The 24,859-nt window shown below is 45.5% G+C and overlaps 1 protein-coding gene across 2 annotated transcripts in view; it reads left to right on the forward strand.

Annotated features, from left to right (window-relative positions):
• Positions 1-24,859, forward strand: part of alpk1 (alpha-kinase 1) — a 140,326-nt gene that overhangs the window by 29,997 nt on the left and 85,470 nt on the right. For both annotated transcript variants that reach the window (XM_055645611.1, XM_055645618.1), the window contains exon 2: positions 24,118-24,284. In XM_055645611.1, coding sequence (XP_055501586.1) covers positions 24,176-24,284 — 109 coding nt within the window. In that variant the 5' untranslated portion in view covers positions 24,118-24,175. The remainder of the gene's footprint in view (positions 1-24,117; positions 24,285-24,859) is intronic.

Below are 24,859 nucleotides of genomic sequence, written 5' to 3' on the forward strand. Positions count from 1 at the left end.
TAAATAATTGTGGAGGGTGACTGAGCTCTCTGAACCAAATGCTCTCGTACCTTTGCTCTGAACCCAAGCACCGAAGGAGCGCATCCCTCAGGACAGCCCCCGCTCTCCCCTCGGGGTCAGCGCTGTCCGGCCACGGCCACCCTCCGCCCACCCTACCCATGTGCAGCCGCACTGTCACGGGCTGTGGGTCGGCAGCAGACACACACGGGGCCGGGTGGAGCAGGGCCGCGGCTCCGGGCAGCGGACACACGGGGCCGAAAACCCGGCAATGTTCCCGTCAGCTGCAGCAGAGTGGGGGACAGTCTGGTCCCTCCGTCCCCCCACCAGAGTCACTGACCGCACTGCACCGGCACCCCGACCGACCTCCGACCCCCACCCCCCGACCCCCCCCCACCCCCCCCCCCCCCCCGACCATCTCCCACCACCATACCGCCCCGACCACCCCCCACCACCATATTTAAGGATGAAAATAAGTGTGATTTATAAAAAGGAAAAAACAGGGAGAATATTGCAGACTGATAGGTTAATCTGACTGTTCATTACCTCTATGGTCAAAGCTCAGTGTGGAAAAAGTAGCCCTAGACGTCTCTCTTAAATATCTCACCTGAAGCCTATGCCATCTAGTTTTAGAATCATCTACCCTGGGAAAAAGATTGTGAGAATTCACTTTATCCATGCCCCTCTTGATCTCAGCCTCATACGCTCCAGAGAAAAACATCCCAGTTTATTCAACCACTCTCCCTTTTCACTCCAGCTTGCAAGTCCAGGTAACATCCTGATCAATCTCTCCTGTACCCTTTCCAACTTAATGACATCCTTCCTATAGCTAGGCAACCAGAACTGCACACAGTACGCAAGGTTGGAGGAACAGCATCTCATATTTTGCTTGGTTAGCTTGCAGCCCAGTGGTATGAATATTGACTTCTCACTCACTTCAGCAAACCCCGGCATTCCCTCTCTCTCTCTGTCCCCCGCCCATCGCACCAGCTTCTCGTTTTCACCCAACAAACAGCTAATAATGGCCTGTTTCTTTTATCATTACATTTTTGCATATCTTTCCTTCATTGTTCTTTATCTCTCTACATCATTGTATATATCTCTCATTTCCCTTATTCCTAACCAGCCTGAAGAAGGGCCCTGAACCCCCAGCTTTTTTTCGCTATCTTCCATTTAAACCAGCAGTTCCTTCCCACACATGACTCCATGTGTGGTCTCACCAGTGACTTGTACAGTCCCGACCCTGGTACTTAATACTCTTCCCAATACCCTCTATGCCCGTGATTCAAGTGCTTATGAAGACACTTTGTTATTGCTGCCTGTTTAAGAAGGAACTGCAGATGCTGGAAAATTCGAAGGTAGATAAAAATGCTGGAGATACTCAGCGGGTGAGGCAGCATCTATGGAGCAAAGGAAAAGGTGACATTTTGGGTCGAAACCCTTCTTCATTGCTGTCAATGACCCGGCTTCTCTCATGCAGTGCCATCAGGTATTTCTCTAGGTAAAGAAGATACATCTCATATCCCCACGCAGCCTACCCCATCAATATCCCTTATCAATGTTATCTATCTTAATAATGTTGCTTCTTCACCTCCCGTGCTCCAGGGACAACATACTTCGCTTTTGCAGTCTCTCCCCACAAACGGAACTGCACCATCCCAGGCAACATCTTGGTAAATTGCATTTGTCCTCTCACCAGCACCATCACATCACACGGCGACACGGTGGCACAGCAGTAGAGTTGCTGCCTTTCAGTGCCAGAGTCCCGGGTTCGATCCTGACCATAGGTGCTGTCTGTATGGAGTTTTTACATTTGTTTGTTTTAGTTTTTTATTGTCATGTGTACCGAGGTACAGCCTGTGTGGAGTTTGCATCTTCTCACCGTGACCACGCTGGTTTCCCCTGGGTGCTCTGGTTTCCTCTCCCATTTAATCAATCAATTTTATTTGTGTAGCACATTTAAAAACAACTCGCGTTGACCAAAGTGCTGTACATCAGTGTAGGTACTAATGTGCTACATACAATGGTACACAGACCTAACAATACATACATAAACTGTTTACAGCGTCCCCTCAGAGGGACTCAAAAACGCTACGGAGTAGAAATAGTAGGTATGTTACAAAACCTACCTGAATCGTGGCTGAGCATCTGCCCCCACCCCGTGTGTGTGATTTTGGCGCTGTTTAGAGGGGGCGGGTTTAAAACGCGATTTTTACTAGGCTGTTCCACTCGAAAATGTTCAGCCTACTAAATAATTAACGGAAAATCGCTGAAAGACCCCGTCGCAAAAGGTATTATTAGTTTTTATGGCCTTGTATAATATTTATAGTAGTTTAAAAATCACTCTCTCACTCCGCAACCTCTCGCAGCCCCAGGGTTTTATAAAGCAAACAATTAAAGGTATGTACCTTATTTTTACATTAAATGGGGCTTGTATATATAACCCTATATTTTCTATAGCGAGTAGCTCATTTTGGGCTCTTTATATCCCGCAGTATTTTTCTGGGCACTTGAGGGCACAAATCCAGCGCAATGTGAACGTTCTAAACCAGCGCGTTCACAGGAACCCACTAGAAAGCCGATTTAAATTGACTTTAATTTACAGCAAATGAACACTAAATTCCTTCCATTTGGCCTATAAATTGATGTAAATGAGATTTAAAAATCATGTTTTATTGTGAATTATTTGTGAATATTATTTGGACACTTAGGCTATTTAAAAATGTTAATCATTTATTAAGAAATGGATAGATGTTTAGACTAGTAAGTGAAGTTTGAAATTAGCTACAAATGGGTAACTAACTAATTATATGCTTTAATTTCAGGTCATCCAAGTAAGATTATTTTATATTTGTTTCAGAATGCTTCAATCTATGATAACTGAAATTTTCATTCAGTTCTCTTAATTTTTAAGAAGGTTATGGGCTTTTGACTGTCCACGATCACAGCTTTTTTGTTATGTCCATAGAAAATCAATAGGGAACAAGATGCTAATTTCCGAGTATGAAAATGGCCATAACTTTTTTATTACTTGAGATATGAAAGTGAATTAGGTGTCAAATTAAACTTATTGTTATGCTTTATCTGATGGGATAAATTGCAGACTTGATTTTTTAAATCTCAAAATTTTGTAACATTGCTAGAAATAGGTTTTGAGACTCGACTTAAAGGAGTCGATGGAGTGGGCAGTTCTGATGTGTAGATCGGTGGGTTAATTGCTGTCTGTCAATTTCCCCCAGTGTGTGTGGGTGAGCGCTGAAATCCAGGGGGAGTTGATGAGAATGTGGTGCAAGGAGAATAGTAGAGTTAATGTGAGGTTAATGTTAGCAGTGGGTAGATGGGCCAAAGGGTCTGTTTCCATGCTGTATCCCTGTGTGAGTCTATGACCAATCTTTGTGCAATATCGTTCGAAGATTTGGTGAAATCGTGGGTCAATGGCACAAAGGAGAGTGTCAGTCAGCCTCATCAGAGAGTGCTGGATTCCATTTCAGGTGCCCACTGTGGCAGTGTTCAATGTTCAGCTTGTGCAGTGCATGTTGCTGCTTTAATAATCCAGAGCATATGTTCCAAACTCACCGTGCAAATGGAGAATATGAATCCATTTTTCCAAATATCGAATTAAGGCATTAAATTGCCATTGAAATTTAACTCATTCACTGATGTTTATTCAGGAAAGGAAATCTGCCAAAGATAGACACAAAGTGCTGGAGTAACTCAACGGGACAGGCAGCATCTCTGGAGAGAAGCAATGGGTGATGTTTTGGGTCGAGACCCTTCTTCAGACCATCCTTACTTGATCAGCCCTGCGTGATACTCACTGGCTGATGTTTGATTGCCCTTTGGACAATTTACACTAATACCAAGCCAATTTACGTACAAACCTATTAAGGGCCTGTCCCATGGGCATGCGACTCCATACGGCAAGCGCTACCTAACGTGGTCGCTTGAGCCATACGGCCTCGCGGGGTCGATTGCCGGAGCCGTATGGAGTTGTGCGGAGCTGGTCCCGACATCGCGCGGGGCTCCGAAAAACTGACCGTGTTCAAAAATTCCGCGCGGCAACGGCCTGCCGGCCCGCAGCCGCCTCGACACCGTACGTCACGCGTGACTTCACTCGAACTTCATGTCACTCACTCGACCTCCGCGTGGCCCCTGCTTCTGGTTAGGTCGCGCTTGCCGCATGGAGTCGCACGCTCGTGGGACAGGCCCTTAAGTCTTTGAAGTGTGGGAGGAAACCGGAGATCTCGGAGAAAACCCACACGGTCACGGGGAGAACGCACAAACGCCCATAGTCGGGATCGAACCCGGGACTCCAGTGCTGCAAGCGCTGTAAAACAGCAACTCTACTGCTATGCCACCGTGCTGCCCTGGCTCTTGGGAGAGATCTCCCTACTTGCCCCAAGGATATTAAACGTCCACCATATGGGACTGAAGCATAGCTGGCTCGGTAAGGATGGCAAGCTTCCAACCAGTCAAATAGATTTTTATGACAGTCCAGCTTCAGTGAGATCTTTCATTATACCTCTCACAAATGCTATTGGCAACTTCCGCTGTGCACACACGATTACTCAAAGATTTCTGGCCAATTAATTGCTGTATATCCAGAGTTAAATCTCAATGGAATAAACTGGACTCAAAATAGATTTAATTTTGACCGAAAGAATGAATTGGAATAGTCTTCAAAAATCTTGAGAACACATGAAGTAACGTTTCAGAACTTAATAATCTTGGGGGGAACACACTAAAATATAAATCTCCTATGTTCAATTTTTGCACCCTTCCTGAGAAGTGTCACAGAACATTCTGCTACAGGGCCTGTTGCTTTCCTTTTTCTTGACTTCTTGATTAGTAGGTGTCAGAGGTTATGGGGCGAAGGCAGGGGAATGGGGATAGGAGGGAGAGATACATCAGCCATGATCGAATGGCGGAGTAGATTTGATGGGCCGAACGACCTAATTCTGCTTCTTTCAGATGATCTAGTGCTTCTATTGTGGAGGCTTGGCCACTGTGAGCACTGGACAAGAACATATAATGTGAATTTTATTTAAATGACATGGAACCAAAGTAACAACTTTAGAATCATATAACCATATAACAATGACAGCACGGAAACAGGCCAACTTGGCCCATCTAGTCCGTGCCGAACACGTATTCTCCACTAGTCCCATCTACCTGCACTCAGACCATAACCCTCCATTCCTTTCCCGTCCATATAACTATCCAATTTATTTTTAAATGATAAAATCGAACCTGCCTCCACCACTTCCACTGGAAGCTCATTACACACAGCTACCACTCTCTGAGTAAAGCTGTTCCCCCTCATGTTACCCCTAAACTTCTGTCCCTTAATTCTCAGGTCATGTCCTCTTGTTTGAATCTTGAATGGGAAAAGCTTATCCACGTCAACTCTGTCTATCCCTCTCATCATTTTAAAGACCTCTATCAAGTCCCCCCTTAACCTTCTGCGCTCCAAAGAATAAAGACCTAACTTGTTCAACCTTTCTCTGTAACTTATTTGCTGAAACCCAGGCAACATTCTAGTAAATCACCTCTGTACTCTCTCTATTTTGTTGACATCCTTCCTATAATTAGGCGACCAAAATTGTACACCATACTCCAGAATTGGCCTCATCAATGCCTTGTACAATTTTAACATTACATCCCAACTTCTATACTCAATGCTCTGATTTATAAAGGCCAGCACACCAAAAGCTTTCTTTACCACCCTATCTACATGAGATTCCACCTTCATGGAACTGTGCACAGTTATTCCTAGATCCCTCTGTTCAACTGCATTCCTCAACTCACTACCATTTACAATGAACGTCCTATTTTGATTTGTGCTGTCAAGATGTAGCACCTCACACTTATCAGCATTAAACTCCATCTGCCATCTTTCAGCCCACTCTTCCAAATGGCCTAAATCTCTCTATAGACTTTGAAAATCTACTTCGTTATCCACAACACCACCTATCTTAGTATCATCTGCATACTTACTAATCCAATTTACCACACCATCATCCAGATCATTGATGCACATGACAAACAACAGTGGACCCAACACAGATCCCTGTGGCACACCACTAGTCACTGGCCTCCAACCTGACAAACAGCCATCCACCATTACTCTCTGGCATCTCCCATTCAGCCACTGTTGAATCCATCTTGCTACTCCACCATTAATACCCAACAATTGAACCTTCTTAACCAACTTTCCATGAGGTACCTTGTCAAAGGCCTTACTGAAGTCCATATAGACAACATCCACTGCTTTACCCTCATCAATTTCCCGAGTAACCTCTTCAATAAATTCAAGAAGATTAGTCAAACATGACCTTCCAGGCATAAATCCATGTTGACTGTTCCTAATCAGAACCTGTTTATCCAGATGCTTATATATATTATCTTTAAGTATCCTTTCCATTAATTTGCCCACCACTGACGTCAAACTAACAGGTCTATAATTGCTTGTTTACTCTTAGAACCCTTTTAAACAATGGAACAAAATGCGCAGTACGCCAATCCTCCGGCACTATTCCCGTTTCTAATGACAATTGAAATATTTATGTCATAGCCCCTGCTATTTCTACACTAACTTCCCTCAATGTCCTAGGGAATATCCTGTCAGGACCTGGAGACTTATCCACTTTTATATTTTTCAAAAGTGTCAGTACTTCCTCTTTTTTGAATCTCATAGTTTCCACAGCTACTATACTTGTTTCCCTTACCTCACATAATTCAATATCCTTCTCCTTGGTGAATACAGAAGAAAAGAAATTGTTCAATATCTCCCCCATCTCTTTTGGCTCTGCAGATAGCTGTCCACTCTGACTCTCTAATGGACCAATTTTATCCCTCGTTATCCTTTTGCTATTAATATAGCTGTAGAAACCCTTTGGATTTACTTTCACCTTACTTGCCAAAGCAACCTCATATCTTCTTTTAGCTTTTCTTAAGATTCTTTTTACATTCTTTATACTCCTCAAGCACCTCATTTTCTCCATGCTGCCTATAATTATTGTAGATCTCTCTCTTTTTCCGAACCGTGTCCAATTTCCCCTGAGAATCATGGCCCTTTCCAATTTATACTATTTCCTTTCAACCAAACAGGGACATAAAGATTCTGTACTCTTAAAATGTCATCTTTAAATGTCTTCCATTTCTCCTCCACATCCTTCCCATCAAACAAAATGTCCCAATTCACTCCTTTTAAATCCTTTCGCATCTCCTCAAAGTTAGCCTTTCTCCAATCAAAAATCTCAACCCTAGGTCCAGTTCTGACCCTCTCCATAATTATATTGAAACGAATGGTATTGTGATCACTGGTCCCGAAGTGTTCCCCAACACATACCTCCACCACCTGACCCGTCTCATTTCCTAACAGGAGGTCCAGCACTGCCCCTTCTCTAATAGGTACCTCTATGTATTGCTGCAAAAAACTACCCTGCATACATTTTACAAACTCCAAACCATCCAGCCCATTTACAGAATGTGTTTCCCAGTCTGTGTGTGGAAAGTTGAAATCTCCCACAAACACTGCCTTGTGCTTACTACTAATATCTGCGATCTCCTTACATATTTGCTCTTCCAATACTCGCTCCCCATTAGGCGGTCTATAATACACCCCTATAAGTGTTGCTACACCTTTCCCATTTCTCAGTTCCACCCAAATAGCCTCCCTAGACGAGCCCTCTAATCTATCCTGCCAAAGCACTGCTGTAATATCTTCCCTGACAAGCAATGCAACACCTCCACTTCTTGCCCCTCCAATTCTATCACACGTGAAGCAACGAAATCCTGGAATATTTAGTTTCCAATCACAGCCCTCCTGCAACCATGTTTCACTGATCGCCACAACATCATACCTCCAGGTGTCAATCCAGGCTCTAAGCTCATCCACCTTTCTTACAATGCTCCTAGCATTAAAATATACACATTTAAGAAACCCACCCCCTTGTATTCTCTGTTTATTATCTTTTTCTTCTCTCTCCCCTACATTTTGTGTCCGAGTGCTACCCTTCTCTGCCTCCTGCCTTACACACTGACTACTAGCTTTCCCTATTTGAGTCCCTCCCCCCCCCAACCGTTCTAGTTTAAAGTCTCCTCAGTAGCCTTTGCAAATCTCCCCGCCAGGATATTGGTCCCCCTCGGGTTCAAGTGCAACCCATCCTTTTTGTACAGGTCGCACCTTCCACAAAAGAGGACCCAATGATCCAGAAACTTGAATCCCTGCCCTCTGCACCAGTCTTTCAGCCACGCTTTTATCCTCCACCTCGCTCCATTCCTACTCTCACTGTTGCGTGGCACAGGCAGTAATCCTGAGATTGTTACCTTTGCGGTCTTTCTCTTCAACTCTCCTCCTAACTCCCTAAATTCTTCTTTCAGGACCTCTTCATTTTTTTTACCCATGTCAATGGTACCTATATGTACCACAACCTCGGGCTCCTCTCCTTCCCATTTCAGGATATCTTGGCCACGTTCAGACACATCCCAGACCCTGGCACCAGGGAGGCAAACTACCATCCGTCTGTCTGACCCCCTAACTATAGAGTCCACTATTACTAATGCCCTCCTCTTCTTTTCCTTACCCTTCTGAGCAACAGGACCGGCTCTGTACTGGAGGCCCGGCCACTGTTGCTACCCCCAGGTAGGCGTTCCCCCCCAACAGTACTCAAACAGGAGTACTTATTGTCAAGTTGTACAGCCACCGGGGTATTCTCTAGTCCCTGCCTGTGCCCCTTGTCCCTCCTAACCATGACCCACTTGCCTGCCTCCTGTGGTCTTGGAGTGACCACCTCTCTGTAACTCCTCTCAATGACTTCCTCGCTCTCCCTCACCATACGGAGGTCATCGAGCTGCTGCTCCAGGTTCCTAATACGGTCCCTTAGGAGCCCCATCTCAACGCACCTTGCGCAGATGTGGACGTCTGGAAGGCCATCAGATTCCTGTCTGAAGAAGGGTTTCGGCCCGAAACGTTGCCTATTTCCTTCGCTCCATAGATGCTGCTGCACCCGCTGAGATTCTCCAGCTTTTTTGTGTATCAGATTTCTTGACCTCCCACATCTGACATCCAGAACAGTAAACTGCCCTGGCACTCATACTCCGCTCTTACCTAGGATACAATACAATACAAAGTACAATACAATACAAACTGCTGGAAGAAATCAGCAGGGATCTGACTCCCAATCAGCTGGTCCCTCTTGTCTGCTTCCACCAATCAGCAGCTTCCTCAAGCCCACTTATTTTGAAATGCGATGGAACGTTGCAGATTTTGGCGCTCCTCCCTCTGCAACCGCTCCGCCGGCTCTCGGGCCTCTGTAAGAAGCAAGCCCCGCGCTCGAGTTTCAATCCTACCGCTTGGGTGTAGCTCCTCCCTCTGCGACTGTTCCGCCGGCTCTCAGGCCTCTGTGTGAACATGGGTGAGCGATCAGCATGATTCCCCATCCATTGTGATCATTGGATTGCTTTCACCTATCACGTGATTGTGCATGTGTGAAGATGTTTGTGCGTGCGTAGTTTAAAGCTATGGCAATGCTAATGCCAGTGGGAAACTTACTTCACATGGTTACAGAAGGCTGGCCTTTTTGGATGCTAGACTTTCATTTAAGCTGCAGAGATACAGAGCCGGAACAGGCCGTTCGATCACCTGTGATCACGTGTACACTAACACTATCCTACGCACTGGGGATTTTTAACCAAAGCCAATTAACCTACAAACCTGTATGTCTTTGGAGTGTGGCTGGAAACAGAAGCACCCGGAGCTAACCTACATGGTCACAGGGAGAATGTACAAACTCCATATAGATAGCACCGTAGTGGATTAAACCTGGGTCTCTGGCACTGTAAGGCAGCAGCTCTACCGCTACACCTCTGTACCACACCATCTTTGGAAATCTGGAAGGTTTACTTATGCCTTGATAGTAGCTGCATATTACCCATGCTTTGACAATAGAATAGACATCTCAGTAACATTGGTGCAAACTTTGAATCATCTGCCCTAGTGGTCATGCTGCAATTTTGTTTGGCAATGTTTCCAAAATTGTGCAAAATTGTAGTATGACTATGCAATAGATATTAGGGAAGATGATTCAAAGTTTAGTCAAAGGCATTGGCTTTAAGGAGCTTCTTGAAAAACAGAGATAGGTGGAGGCAGCACGGTGGCGCAGCAGTAGAGTTGCTGCCTTACAAGCCAGAAACCTTACAGCATCAGGTTTGATCCTGACTACGGGTGGTGTCTGTACGGAGTTTATACGTTCTCCCTGTGACCGCGTGGGTTTCCTCCGGGTACTCTGATTTCCTCCCACACTCCAAAGATGTACGGGTTTGTAGGTTAATTAGCATTGGTAAGTTGAAAATTTGTCCCTAGTGTGTGTAGGATGGTGTTGATGTGCAGGGATCGCTAGTGCATGCTGCATCTCAAGTCTAAAGTAAAGTCTAAAGGTGCAAAATGTTTTAGAGAGAAAATTCTCGAGCCTGGAGCATTGACAACTGCTGGTACATTTGCTTAGGGGAGAGCTATTAACAATGGCAAATAATAGGGAGACTAGAATTAGAGGTGTGGGTCGGTGACATCTTGCACGGTTATATAGCCGGTGAAGATCAGAAGGGAATAGAAGAACAAAATCATGGAGGGAGTTGTACACAAGGATCAAAAATTTAAAGCTAATGCGTCTGGGATACAGACTTGTGTACTATGGAATTTAAAAGGATGAGAGGGGATCTTGTTGAAACATATAAGATTATTAAGGATTTGGGCACGCTAGAGGCAGGAAACATGTTCCCGATGTTGGGGGAATCCAGAACCAGGGGCCACAGTTTAAGAATAAGGGGTAAGCCATTTAGAACGGAGATGAGGAAATGCTTTTTCACACAGAGAGTTGTGAGTCTGTGGAATTCTCTGCCTCAGAGGGCGGTGGAGGCTGTTTCTCTGGATGCTTACAAAAAAGTAAAAAAGTCAAAAGTCAACTTTATTCGTCACATACACCCGAAGGTGCAGTGAAATGAATTTGCCAGCAGCGGTACAATTACAAAAGAACACATAATACACAATAAGATTTAGCACAGACATCTACCACAGCATTCTTCACTGTGGTGGAAGGCACAAAGTTCAGTCAGTCCTCCTCCTTGTTCACCCGTAGTCGGGGCCATGAACCCTATCAAGAGAGAGCTTGATAGGGCTCTTAGAAATAGCGGAGTCAAGGGATATGGGGAGAAGGCAGGAACGGGGTACTGATTGGGGATGATCAGCCATGATCACATTGAATGGCGGTGCTGGCTCGAAGGGCCGAATGGCCTAGTCCTATTGTCTATTGTTTGCGAGTCACGACAGTGTTTCACTTCGGGTTTTCCAGATCATTTATTTAGAAGCTTTCATTGCATCGAGTTAGCCAAAGTTTCAGCTGGTTTTCAAGACTAAAGCATAAAAATTCAATGCAGTGTCCTGACCCAAAATGTTGCCTATCCATTCCCTCCCCAGATGCTGCCTAACCCGCTGAGTTACCGCAGCACATCCTGTTTTGCTCAATGCCATGTCCAACCTTTGTTTGTGATCTAGGTGAGAAGCAGAAGGTGGATCTATGCCGAGCTGATTGTTTCGTTCAGATATGCCTGAGCGGTAAAGGGAGCAGATGGCAGTGATTCTTCACCTTGACCTAGGATACACACAAGGTTCTTCCATCAAGGGTTAACACATCTGCCCCTCACAATAACACTTGTTTCATCAGAGCTCCGGTCATCAGGTGTCAGCATTACTGACAGAGTGCCCGGCGGACATGGAAGACAATTGTAACAGTTTCAGGAAACTGCTGAAGCATTTAGATGTGTTTTTATTCTCTGAGATTGACAGATAGTCAATCACAGACCCTGAAAACAAACCACATCCCAGGTAATTGAAACATCATAATTACATGGACAACAATGTGCCTCCACTGAGGAAACTAAGATACCCGTCTCAGCTCTGTGCCATTAAACACAAAATTAAAGGGCCTGTCCCACGAGCATGCGACTCCATGCGGCAAGCGTGACCTAACGCGGTCGCTTGAGCCGTACGGCCTTGCGGGGCCGGTCCCACTTCGATCGCCGGAGCTGTATGGAGTTGTGCGGAGCTGGTCCCGACATCGCGTGGGGCTCCGAAAAACTGACCGTGTTAAAAAATTCTGCCGGTCCGCAGCCGCCTCGACGGCGTACGCACCAACTCGTCGGGCATACGCAGCGTCTCGATGCCGGACACAGCGTCTCTACGTGGACGCAGTGTCTTGACGCCGTACGTCACACGCAAACTTCCCGCGGACTTCGCTCGAACTTCACGTCACTCACTTGACCTCTGCGCGGCCCCCGCTTCTGGTTTGGTCACGCTTGCTGCATGCAGTCGCATGCTGGTGGGACCGGCCCTGTTCGGGGATCACTCGACCTCCGCGCGACCCCCGCGGGGCCCCCGTTTCCGGTTTGGTCACGCTTGCCGCATGCAGTTGCATGCTCGTGGGACAGGCCCTTAAATCATATTCCCTTTCATACAATAAGTTTCTACATCCTGGAGCAGCCCGGTGGCACAGCGGTAGAGTTGCTGCCTTACAGCGCCTTACAGAGACACAGTTTCCAACCTGACTACAGGTGCTGTCTGAATGTAGTTTGTACGTTCTCCCTGTGACTGCGTGGGTTTTCTCCGAGATCTTTGATTTCCTCCCACTTTCCAAAGATGTGCAGGTTTGTAGGCTAATTGCCTTGGTATAAATGTAAAAATTGTTCCTAGTGTGTGTAGGATAGTGTTAATGTACGGGGATCGCTGGTAGGCGCGGACATGGTGGGCCGAAGGGCCTGTTTCCGTGCTGTATCTCTAAATCTAAAACATTTAGGACTTTTGCAAATGGCCTTTCTCTCGTAGCTTTGATATTTTCATGCTTCCCATCTGTATTAATGGCATGCAGATAATAGAAATTACTCTAGAGGGTAAATATCTGCGTGAGTAAATCTGGGGTCAAATTGCACTGGTCTGCAACGCTACATTGGTTGTTCTGTGGGGCAGAATGGGCAGCAAGTCGCAACTAGGCCATGGGCAGTAGAAACTAAGGCCCCACTTGCGAACCTCCTCCCATTCACACATGCTCTTTTCACAACATGACATTGGAAGGTATTTTCATCGTTTCTATGTGTCTCTGATGATAAGAGGCTTTTTCAAAGCAGCTGAAAAAATTATTTGATTTCACTTATGTGTAGTATGATTCAATTTAACTGGACAGCATGCAAACAAAATATTTTAAAACTGTTAATAACATATTAAAATAGATTACTTTAAAGATGCATGTAACAGCTGAATACTAAAAATTAAATTAATTACAATACCGTGAAGGAAACAAGCTACCTACCTTCACTTTTCATAACAATGAAGGTTGCCATTTCTATTGAACGAGTTGAATTGAATAAACTTTATTAATCCCCAAGGGGAAATTCTGATGTCCTTGCAGCACACTAATAAAACAATACAACAAAGTATTCATGAAGAAATTCAACACCAAACATAAAACATCCCCCCACAGTGATTCCCACTGTGGGGGAAGGCACAAAGTTCAGTCCCCATCCTCTTGTCCACCCAAAGTCGGGCCTATTGAGGCCTCCACAGTCGCCGCCACGGCGCCCGATGTTCTCGCCGGGTGATGGTACTCCGGCGTCGGGAGAACCCCCAGCGGCTTGAGGTGCCAGGAACGGCCGCCTTCCCAACGGAGCCCGCGGCTTCCAAGCCAACCTGACCGCGCCGGACGGAGCTCCACACACTGGCGATCTCTGCGAGAGATCCCAGGCTCCGGGATGTAAAGTTCAGTGTCGCAGCTGGCCGCTCCGCAGAACCGCGGCTCACCGACGATGTTTTCGGCAGTCCCAGCATACTGGTGTTCCAGCGCGGCGACCCAGGAAAGGCATCGCCCGCTCCACGACAGCGCTCCAGCGCCGCGCCGCCACCAAAGCCGATGTTCTGGGCAGGCCCCTCAGGAAAACGTCGCTCCAGGACCCGCTGTTAGGCCGCGAGGACAGGTCGAAGACGCTGCTCGGAGGAAGGCAACCCCTCCGACCAGGTAGGGACTTGGAAAAGCAGTTTCCCCCTCCCCCCCCACCCCCCCACACATAAAAATATTAGACCCCCTGACTGTACACTAAACGAACTAAAAATAACAAAAAAGAAGGGGAAAAAACGGACAGCTGCAGGACAGGCAGCCGTTCAGGACAGCGCCTCCTCCGTGTGGAACTGTGCAAGCTGCCAGCTGTGGATGGCTTTACACTAAGGGACTGATATGAAGTATATGGTAGGTCCATGGATCAAGCAAGTGGTCCGATGCACCGATGGACCCACTTGTTAGCTTTCATCTCAGTATAGCCTATTGGTATTGGTTTATTATTGTCACTTGTACCAAGATAAGTTCATACATTCTAGGAGCAGAATTAGGCCATTCAGCCCATCAAGTCTGCTCCGCCATTCAATCATGGCTGATCAATGTTTCTCTCTCGGCCTCATTTTCCTGCCTTCTCCCCACAACCTCTGACATCTGTACAAATCAAGAATTTGTAAATCTCCGCCTTAAAAATATCCATTGAATTGGCCTCCACAACCGTCCGTGGCAGTGAATTCCACAGATTCATCACCCTCTGACTAAAAAAAATCCTCCTCATCTTCTGTTTAAAGGTACATCCTTTTATTCTTAGGCTACGGTCTCTGGTGCGAGACTCTCCACATCCACTCTATCCAGGCCTTTCACAACTTGGTAAGTTTTACATGAGGTCGCCCCTCATCCTTCTAATGGACAGTCACCCAGATACAGTGAATAGCTTCTGTTTGCGTGATGTCCAGTCAAATTAAATCATACAATGCACGACTTACTAAACAATACAATCAAAGCCAAAGGCCAGTACAACAGGTAGTGCAAAGAAACAAACACCACAGTGAGCATATAGTGTAACAGCATAAGAGCATTATAGTTCATAACATCATGAGGTCATAAGTGATAGAAGAATTAGGCCATTCGACCCATCAACTCTACTCCAACATTCAATCATGGCTGGCCTATCTCTCCCTCCTATCCCCATTCCCCTGCCTTCTCCCCATAACCTCTGACACCTGTATTAATCAATAGACAATAGGTGCAGGAGTAGGCCATTCAGCCCTTCGAGCCAGCATTCGAAACACATTCACTGTGATCATGGCTGACCATCCACAATCAGTCCCCCGTTCCTGCCTTCTCTCCATATCCCCTGACTCTGCTATCTTTCAGAGCTCCATCTAACTATCTCTTGAAAGCATCCAGACAATTGGCCTTCACTGCTTTCTGAGGCAGAGAATTCCACAGATTCACCACCCTCTGTGTGAAAAGGTTTTTCCTCATCGCCGTTCTAAATGGCCTATCCCTTATTCTTAAACTGTGGCCCCTGGTTCTCAACTCCCCCAACATCGGGAATATGTTTCCTGCCTTTAGCGTGTCCAAACCCCTAATAATCTTATATGTTTCATTAAGACTACCTCTCATCCTTCTAAATTCCATAGTATACAAGCCCAGCCTCTCCATTTTATCAACATATGACAGTCCCGCCATCCCGGGAATTAACCTCGTGAACCTACCCACTCCCCAACCTGTCCCAGTCACCCTGCATCCTCCCAGCATCCTCCTCACAGTTCACACTGCCACCCAGCTTTCTGTCATCTTCAAATTTACGAATGTTACTTTTAATCCCTTCATCTAAATCATTAATAGAAACATAGAAACTAGGCGCCAATAGTAGGCCATTCGGCCCTTCGAGCCTGCACCGCCATTCAATATGATCATGGCTGATCATCCAACTCAGTATCCTGTACCTGCCTTCTCTCCATACCCCCTGATCCCTTTAGCCACAAGGGTCACATCTGACACCCTCTTAAATATAGCCAATGAACTGGCCTCAACTACCTTCTGTGGCAGAGAATTCCAGAGATTCACCACTCTCTGTGTGAAAAATGTTTTTCCTCATCTCGGTCCTAAAAGATTTCCCCCTTATCCTTAAACTGTGACCCCTTGTTCTGGACTTCCCCAACATCGGGAACAATCTTCCTGCATCTAGCCTGTCAAACCCCTTAAGAATTTTGTAAGTTTCTATAAGATCCCCCCTCAATCTTCTAAATTCTAGTGAGTACAAACCGAGTCTATCCAGTCTTTCTTCATATGAAAGTCCTGACATCCCAGGAATTAGTCTGGTGAACCTTCTCTGTACTCCCTCTATGGCAAGAATGTCTTTCCTCAGATTAGGAGACCAAAACTGTACGCAATACTCTAGGTGTGGTCTCACCAAGACCCTGTACAACTGCAGTAGAACCTCACTGCTCCTATACTCAAATCCTTTTGCTATGAATGCTAACATACCATTCGCATTCTTCACTGCCTGCTGCACCTGCATGCCTACTTTTAATGACTGGTGTACCATGACACCCAGGTCTCGTTGCATCTCCCCCTTTCCTAATCGGCCACCATTCAGATAATAGTCTACTTTCCTGTTTTTGCCACCCAAGTGGATAACCTCCCATATATCCACATTATACTGCATCTGCCATGCATTTGCCCACTCACCCAGCCTATCCAAGTCACCTTGCAGCCTCCTAGCATCCTGCACACAGCTAACACTGCCCCCCAGCTTCGTGTCATCCGCAAACTTGGAGATGTTGCATTCAATTCCCTTGTCCAAATCATTAATATATAGGGTAAATAGCTGAGCACTGAGCCTTGTGGTACCCCACTAGTCACTGCCTGCCATTGTGAAAAGGACCCGTTTACTCCTACTCTTTGCTTCCTGTCTGCCAGCCAGTTCTCTATCCACATCCAGTTTGTATACTAATCTCTTATGTGGGACCTTGTCGAAAGCCTTCTGAAAGTCCCTGCCAGTTTTCTTTCATAATCTATTTTCCCTTTCCTAATTAAGCCCTTTGTCCTCCTCTGCTGGACTGAATTTCTCCCAGTCCTCTGGTAGGCTGCTTTTTCTGGCTAATTTGTACGCTTCATCTTTTGTTTTGATACTATCCCTGATTTCCCTTATTATCCACGGATGCACTACCTTCCCTGATCTACAGCAGCTCTGAGTAAAGTCTGCCTGTGCTTTGCCTCTCCTTTTCAACTGTTTTCACCCCTCTGACTCACTTCTCTCCTCCCACTTGGTCTAGAGCCAATCAGTGTTTTCTCTTGCTTATCTTCTCCTCCTTCACAGCAGCTCTGAGTCCTGTATATTTAAATAGCTGTGGTACCAGCACCGAGCCTTGCGGTACCCCACCAGTCACTGCCTGCCTTTCTGAAAGAGACCCATTAATCCCTACTCTTTGTTTCCTGTCTGCCAACCAATTTTGTATCCATGCAGTACCCTGCCCCCAATACCATGTGCTCTAATTTTGCCAACTAATCTCCTTTGTGGGACCTTAACAAATGCTTTTTGAAAGTCCATTTATACTACATCCACTGGCTCTCCCTTGTCTATTTTCCTAGTTACATCCTCAAAAAAATTCCAGAAGATGAGTCAAGCATGATTTCCCCTTCATAAATCCATGCTGACTCGGATAGATCCTGTTACTGCTATCCAAATATGCGGCTAGTTCATCTTTTATAATTGACTCCAGCATCTTCCCACCACTGATGTCAGGCTAACTGGTCTATAATTCCCTGTTTTCACTCTCCCGCCTTTCTTAAAGAGTGGTGCAACATTAGCTACCCTCCAATCCACAGAAACTGATCCTGAATCTATAGCATATTGGAAAATGATCACCAATGCGTCCACGATTTCTAGAGCCACTTGCTTAAGTACCGTGGGATGCAGACCATCAGGCCCTGGGGATTTATCAGCCTTCAGTCTCATCAGTCTGTCCAACACCATTTCCTGCCTAATGTGAATTTCCTTCAGTTCCTCCACCCTAGATCCTCTGGTACATGAATGAATGAATGAATGAATGAATGAATTAATTAATTAATTAATTAATGAATGAATGAATGAATGAATGAATGATTGAATGCATGAATGAATGAATGATGAATGAATGATTGATTGATTGATGAATGAATGAATGAATGCATGAATGAATGGATGGATGAATGAATACGTTTATTGCACAATACTGTGCAACAAAATTCCATTACATCTCCTCCGGTTAAAAAATACAAACATGACAACCATTGACACATATGTACACTTATTAGTAAAAATAATAAATAAGTATTTAAAAAGAATTTTAAAAGAATGTTGCATTTCTTGGAATACTAGTACATCAGGGAGATTAATTGAGTATTCCTTAGTGAAGACGGATCCAAAGTACCTGTTCAACTCGTCTGCCATTTCCTTGTTCCAAATAATAAATTCACCTGTTTCAGTCTTCAAGGGTCCAACTTTGGCCTTAACTCATTTTTTCCTTTTCACACACCTAAAGAAGCTTTTACTATCCCCCTTTATATTCTTGGCTAGCTTACCTTCGTACCTCATCTTTTCTCCCCATATTGCCTTTTTAGTTATCTTCTGCTGCTTTTAAAAAAAAATCCCATTCCTCTGGATTCCCACTCATCTTTGCTATGTTATACTTCTTCTCTTTTATTTTTATACTGTCCCTGACTTCCCTTGTCAGCCACGGTCGCCTCTTACTCCCCTTGGAATCTTTCTTCCTCTTTGGAATGAACTGATCCTGCACCTGAATTATTCCCAGAAATACCTGCCATTGTTTTTCCAATGTCATCCCTGCTATGGTATCTTTCCATCAACTGGCCAGCTCCTCCTTCATGGCTCCATAGTCACCTTTGTTCAATTGTCTTACTGACACTTCTGATTTTCCCTTCTCCCGCTCAAATTGTAGATTAAATCATATTATGGTCACTACCTCCTAATGGCTCCTTTACCTCCTGTTCCCTTATCAAATCAGGTTCATTACACAACACTAAATCCAGAATTGCCTTCTCCCTGGTAGGCTCCAGTACAAGCTGCTCTAACAATCCATCACGGAGGCACTCCACAAACTCCCTTTCTTGGGGTCCAGTACCAACCTGAATTTCCCAGTCTACCTGCATGTTGAAATCTCCCAAAACAATCGTAGCATTACCTTTACTACATGCCAATTTTAACTTCAGATTCAACTTGTACCCTTTATTCAGACTACTGTTTGGGGGCCTGTAGATAAGTCCCATTAGGGTATTTTTACCCTTACAATTCCTTAGTTCTATCCATACTGACTCCACATCTCCTGTTTCAATGTCACCCCTTGCAAGGGCCTGAATTTCATTCCTCACCAACAGAGCTACCCCACCCCCTCCGCCCACTTGTCTGTCTTTTCGATAGGAGGTATATCCTTGAATATTCAGTTCCCAGCCCTGGCCCTCTTGCAGCCATGTCTCTGTAATTCCCACAACATCATACTTGCTCATTTCTAACTGAGCCTCAAGCTCGTCCACTTTATTTCTTATACTTCGCACATTCATATACAACATTTTAACTTTGGTATTCACCTCCCCTCTCACACCGGTTACTATTGGCCCTGACCTTACTCTCTTATTTCTCAAACTTTCCTTCCCATTAATTCAGGAGTCTTTTGTAACTTTTCCTGTACTCACTTCCCTTTAACTCCATCTTTATACTCCCAATTTGTCAACCCCTCCCCCCCACTATTTAGTTTAAACCCACACGTGTAGCCGTAGCAAACCTGCCTGCTAGAATGTCAGTCCCCCTCCAGCTAGGGTGTAACCCGCCCCTTTTGTACAGGTCACCCCTACCCCAGAAGAGATCCTAGTGGTCTATAAATCTAAATCCTTGTTCCCTGCACCAGCCCCTCAGCCACTCATTCAGATCCCCTATCTCCCTATGATGCTATGAGGATGCAGGGTGACTTGGACAGGTTGGGTGAGTGGGCAGATGCATGACAGATGCAATTTAATGTGGATGAATGTGAGGTTATCCACTTTGGTGGCAAAAACAGGAAGGCATATTATTATCTAAATGGCGTCAAGTTTGGAAAAGGGGAAGTACAACGGGTCCTTGTTCATCAGTCACTGAAAGTAAGCATGCAGGTACAGCAGGCAGTAAAGAAAGCAAATGGTATGTTGGCGTTCATAACACGAGGAGTTGAGTATAGGAGCAAATAGGTCCTCCTGCAGTTGTGCAGAGCCCTAGTGAGACCACACCTGGAGTATTGTGTGCAGTTTTGGTCTCCAAACTTGAGGAAGGACATTCTTGCTATTGAGGGAGTACAGCGTAGGTTCGCGAGGTTAATTCCCGGGATGGCGGGACTGTCATATGTTGATAAATTGGAGCGGCTAGGCTTGTGTACTCTCAAATTTTGAAGGATGAGAGGGGATCTTATTGAAACATGTAAAATAATTAAGTGTTTGGACATGCTAGAAACATGTTCCCAATGATGGGGGAGTCCAGAACCAGAGGCCATAGTTTAAGAATAAATGGTAAGCCATTTTGAACTGAGATGAGGAAAAACTTTTTCACACAGCGAGTTGTGAGTGTATGGAATTCTCTGCCTCAGAGGGCGGTGGAGGCAGGATGCTTTCAAGAAAGAGTTAGATAGACCTCTTAAAGATAGCGGAATTAAGGGATATGGAGAGAAGGCAGGAATGGGGTATTCATTGCGGATGATCAGTCATGATCACATTGAATGGCGGTGCTGGCTCGAAGGGCCGAATGGCCTACTCCTGCACCTATTTTGTCAAATGTCCCTGGTCCTGCCCTCTTTAGCACGAGGTACAGGAAGCAATCCAGAGATAACCACCCTAGAAGTACTGCTTTTCAGTCTTCTTCCTCCTGCTAAACTCGCATTGCAGAAGCTCCTTCCTCTTCTTCCCGACGTTGTTTGTGCCCACGTGCACAACTACTTCTGGCTGTTCAACCTCCCTCTCGAGGATGTTCTGAAGTCGGTTTGTGATATCTTGAACCCTGGCACCTGGGAGGCAACAGACCGCCCTTCATTCTTGTCTGCCGCCACAGAATCTCCAGTCCGCACCTCGGACAATGGAGTCACTCACCACTATAGCTCTACCCGACGTTGGTCTCCCCAGTCGAGTCTCATCGCTAGGATTGGAGTCACTGACCTGTCCGCCGCTTGTACTGGGAGTGTCGTCTGCCCCGTCAGCTCCCAAAAGAGTGGACCTGTTTTCATTTGGCACAGCCACTGGGTCTCCTGCACTCACTCCATGGTTACTCCCCTTTCTCCCAGTCACCTGTCTTCACTCTTCCTGTATCCTTAGCATTATCAAAAAGATCAAAAATCTATGCCTTAAAAATATCCACTGCCTTGGCCTCTACAGCCTTCTGTGACAAATAATTCCACAGATTCACCACCCCCCGAATAAAGAAATGTCTTCTCATCTCCTTCCTAAAAGAACGTGCTTAAATTCTGTGGCTATGACCTTTGGTCCTAGACTCTCCCACTAGTTGAAACAAACCTCTCCACATCCACTGTATCCATGCCTTTCAATATTCTGTATGTTTCAATGAAGTCCATCCTCATTTTTCTAAACTCTGGTACGAGTACAGGCCCAGTGCCGACAAATGCTCATCATACGTTAGTTAATTACTCATTCCTGGGATCATTCTTGTAAACCTCCTCTGGACCCTCTCCAGAGCCAGCACATCCTTCCTCAGATAAGGTGCCCAAAATTGCTTGCAATATTCCAAATGCAGCCTGATTAACACCTAATAGAGACTCAGCATTACATCCCTGTTTTTGCATACGTGCCCTCTTGATATAAATGCTAGCATTGAGCTAAGAAAAAGCTCAAGGTCCCTGCTGAGGTACTTTGGAAGATCAGGACTGCACCCTCGTTTATCGGAGAATTGTTCAGTAGTCAAATAACAGCGGGGAAATTGCTGGTCCTGAATCAGGTGGTCCCAAGGTTTCAAGCATTTGTATCTTATGACCAACAGGAGAGGGGAGAAGAGGGGATGATTGAGGTGAGAATGGTCCTTGATTGTTTTGGCTGCTTTCCCCAGACATCTTGAAGTCCATTGGCAGACACCCAGCAACTGACACTTGACATCAGCCTTATTGTGGTGCCAGGAGAAGCATTCCTCTTCCCAACAGCGTCATGAAATAAATCCCTTCAAAACGAGTTCTTTTCTTTTTAGAGCACTGTGACAAGGACCTCTGGTCAGGCTGTTCTTCGCCAATGGTTGGAACAGGTTCTGAAATTTGTGGCCGAAAGGAAGATCTTGTACCCAGCTGCCCACTTGTTTCAGGCAAGCATGCTCCGTGCCCATTTACATTCCCATTGGGAGATATGAAATCAAGTGGTCCTTGTGGTCCTTGCTGTCCCCAATGTACTGGGACGGGCCACTCACTGACAGCTACCTGTCAGGCACAACACAGTCCTGGGACAGTGGAGCTTGCCTCTGCTTCCTTAAAAAGGGTGGCACCACTTGTCCGAAATGGGAGGAATCTGTGTCACCATGACTGGTTGTAAAACTAAATTCAGGAGAATATTCAATGATGATCATGAGAGTTGTCCCGGAGTCCTGGATATAAAAACCCTTTCTGAACCAACAACAGCAAATTCAGCCAAGAATGGCAATTCCTTTCATTTGCCTCCACAGTGAGGAAAAAGTGACGGAGAGGCACTTTGAGATGCTGGCAAGAGCTGAATGAAATATGACCTCGTTTTGTTTTAATTATTGTATTTGTTTTGAGCTGCTTCCTTGTACTTATGTGTGTTGATTATTATATACCAAGAATGTATTAAGAGATTTTACATTGTTTTTGTTTTGTATACTTTTTATTCTGAATAAAGATTTAGTTTAGTTTGGAGATGCAGAATGGAAACAGGCCCTTCAGCCCACTGAACCATGCTGACCATCGATCATCCATTCACACTAGTTCTATAATAACCTACTTTCTCATCCACTCCCTGCACTTTGGGCCTTTTTTTGACAGAGGCGAATTAACCTACAAACCTGCACATCTTTGGGATTTGGGGGGAAGAACTGGTCCTCTACTCGCTGGAGTTTAGAAGGTTGAGGGGGGACCTCATTGAAACACAGAATAGTGAAAGGCATAGATAGAGTGGATGTGGAAAGGATGTTTCCACTGGTGGGAGAGTCTAGGACCAGAGACCATAGCCTCAGAATGAAAGGGTGCTCTTTTAGAAAGGAGGTTTCATTGTGGAACTCATTTGTGGAATTCATTGGCACAGAAGGCTGTGGAGGCCAAGTCAGTGGATATTTTTAAGGCAGAGATAGACAACTTCTTGATTAGAACGGGCGTCAGGGGCTATGGGGAGTAGGCAGGAAAATGGGATTCGGAGGCAGAGATCAGCCATGATTGAATGGTGGAGTAGATTTGATGGGCCGAATGCCCTAATTCTACTCACCTGTATAACATGTGACCTGGAGCACCCAAAGGAAACCCACGTGGTCACAAGGAGAACGTGCAAATGCCACCCAGGCAGCAATGAAGGTCAGGGTCGAACCACTGTCTGGTGCTGAGAGTCTGCACTCTACCAGATGTGCCCCTGTACCAGCCTAATTTTAAAATTAAGTTTAATTCTGAAAGAAAAACAAAAAATTGTTTTGAATAGTCTGCTTCTGAGTTGTATGAATCAGTGATTTTCTGGCCTTCCCTTTGAGCCTTTCATGGTTAGGGGGAAGATGCACCAGGGGTAAAACTGTCAAAGCCGAGTCCTTTAAAGAAGGTGGCAGGTGCACGTCGGAATGCGGATATCTGCACATTTCAGAACACCAGCAGCTGAGGCAAACAGCCCGGCGTCCATTTGAAGTACTGTGTACGAGGCTGGAACAAATGGCCCTGTTTGATGGATGTCCACTCTGCCCTGGAGAGTCAATCATTGAATACATCTTTTTCTTTTAAAAAGCAGTCATGTAGGTGCTGGGAAGTGTGTGCAATGTGTATATAAGTATGTGAGAAAAGAGTGCCGCAGCTGTCAATGTCCCAGCACCAAGCCCAGTCAGGAGTTTAGAAGCTGACAGATAATGCGCGCGGAGCCTGGCGTGTATTTTGATGTAACTGGAGCATTATCTTGCCCGGCTTGAGACCCACCGATAATTGATGACGGTTTAGTTAATCATTTCTCCCCTTTTGTTCACCAGGTAATTCGCCTGAAGGATCTTTTATTTGGCTTTTGTGTCCTCCCATAGGTAATTGATCACTCCACACCCAGGGAAGTTCGATTCATGGTCGGGCAAGTGAGTGGTCATGAATAACCAAGAGGTGGTAGCACTTCTACAGGAGTGCAAGCAGGCCCTCAATGCACCCCCACCGGAACCGTCAGAAGAAGAGAAGACAAAGTACTGGCAGTGTGAAGGTGAGAGTCTCAGAGAGGCTGAGCAAACAAACCCCCCCCCCCCCACCACCCCCACCACACAGACATGAAGCTCCACTTTCTGCCCTACAGTTTTTCTGACAGAGAAGTGCTGAGAAGTAAGTGTTATAAAAGTCTGAAGAAGGGTCTCGACCCGAAACGTCACCCATTCCTCCTCTCCAGAGTTGCTGCCTGTCCCGCTGAGTTACTCCAGCTGTTTGTGTCTATCTTCGGTTTAAACCAGCATCTGCGGTTCTTTCCTACACAGGATTTGTAGGGTATGAATGGGATGAAGCACAGAGCAGGGAAGGAAGCACATTTTTGTTATTGTGAATTGCTGTCAGTTCTCATTTTAAGCTCCAGTAAACACAAGGACTGAGTGGCTACTGCAATAGAACAGTCGGCAAAACCTTTGCCAAGATGAGCTCTGAGTGCACTATCATTAGTCCTAGTGTTAAACAGCATATACCCTATCGGTTCTGGTTTTTGCAAGCACGTGTATGCTCGCTTACTTCCAAACTGCTTTCTAAAATCATTAGATTTACAATGTGTCTATTTAATAACATGTCAAATTGCAA

The sequence above is a fragment of the Leucoraja erinacea genome, chromosome 1, assembly GCF_028641065.1.
Source record: "Leucoraja erinacea ecotype New England chromosome 1, Leri_hhj_1, whole genome shotgun sequence".
Lineage (NCBI taxonomy): Eukaryota > Metazoa > Chordata > Chondrichthyes > Rajiformes > Rajidae > Leucoraja > Leucoraja erinaceus.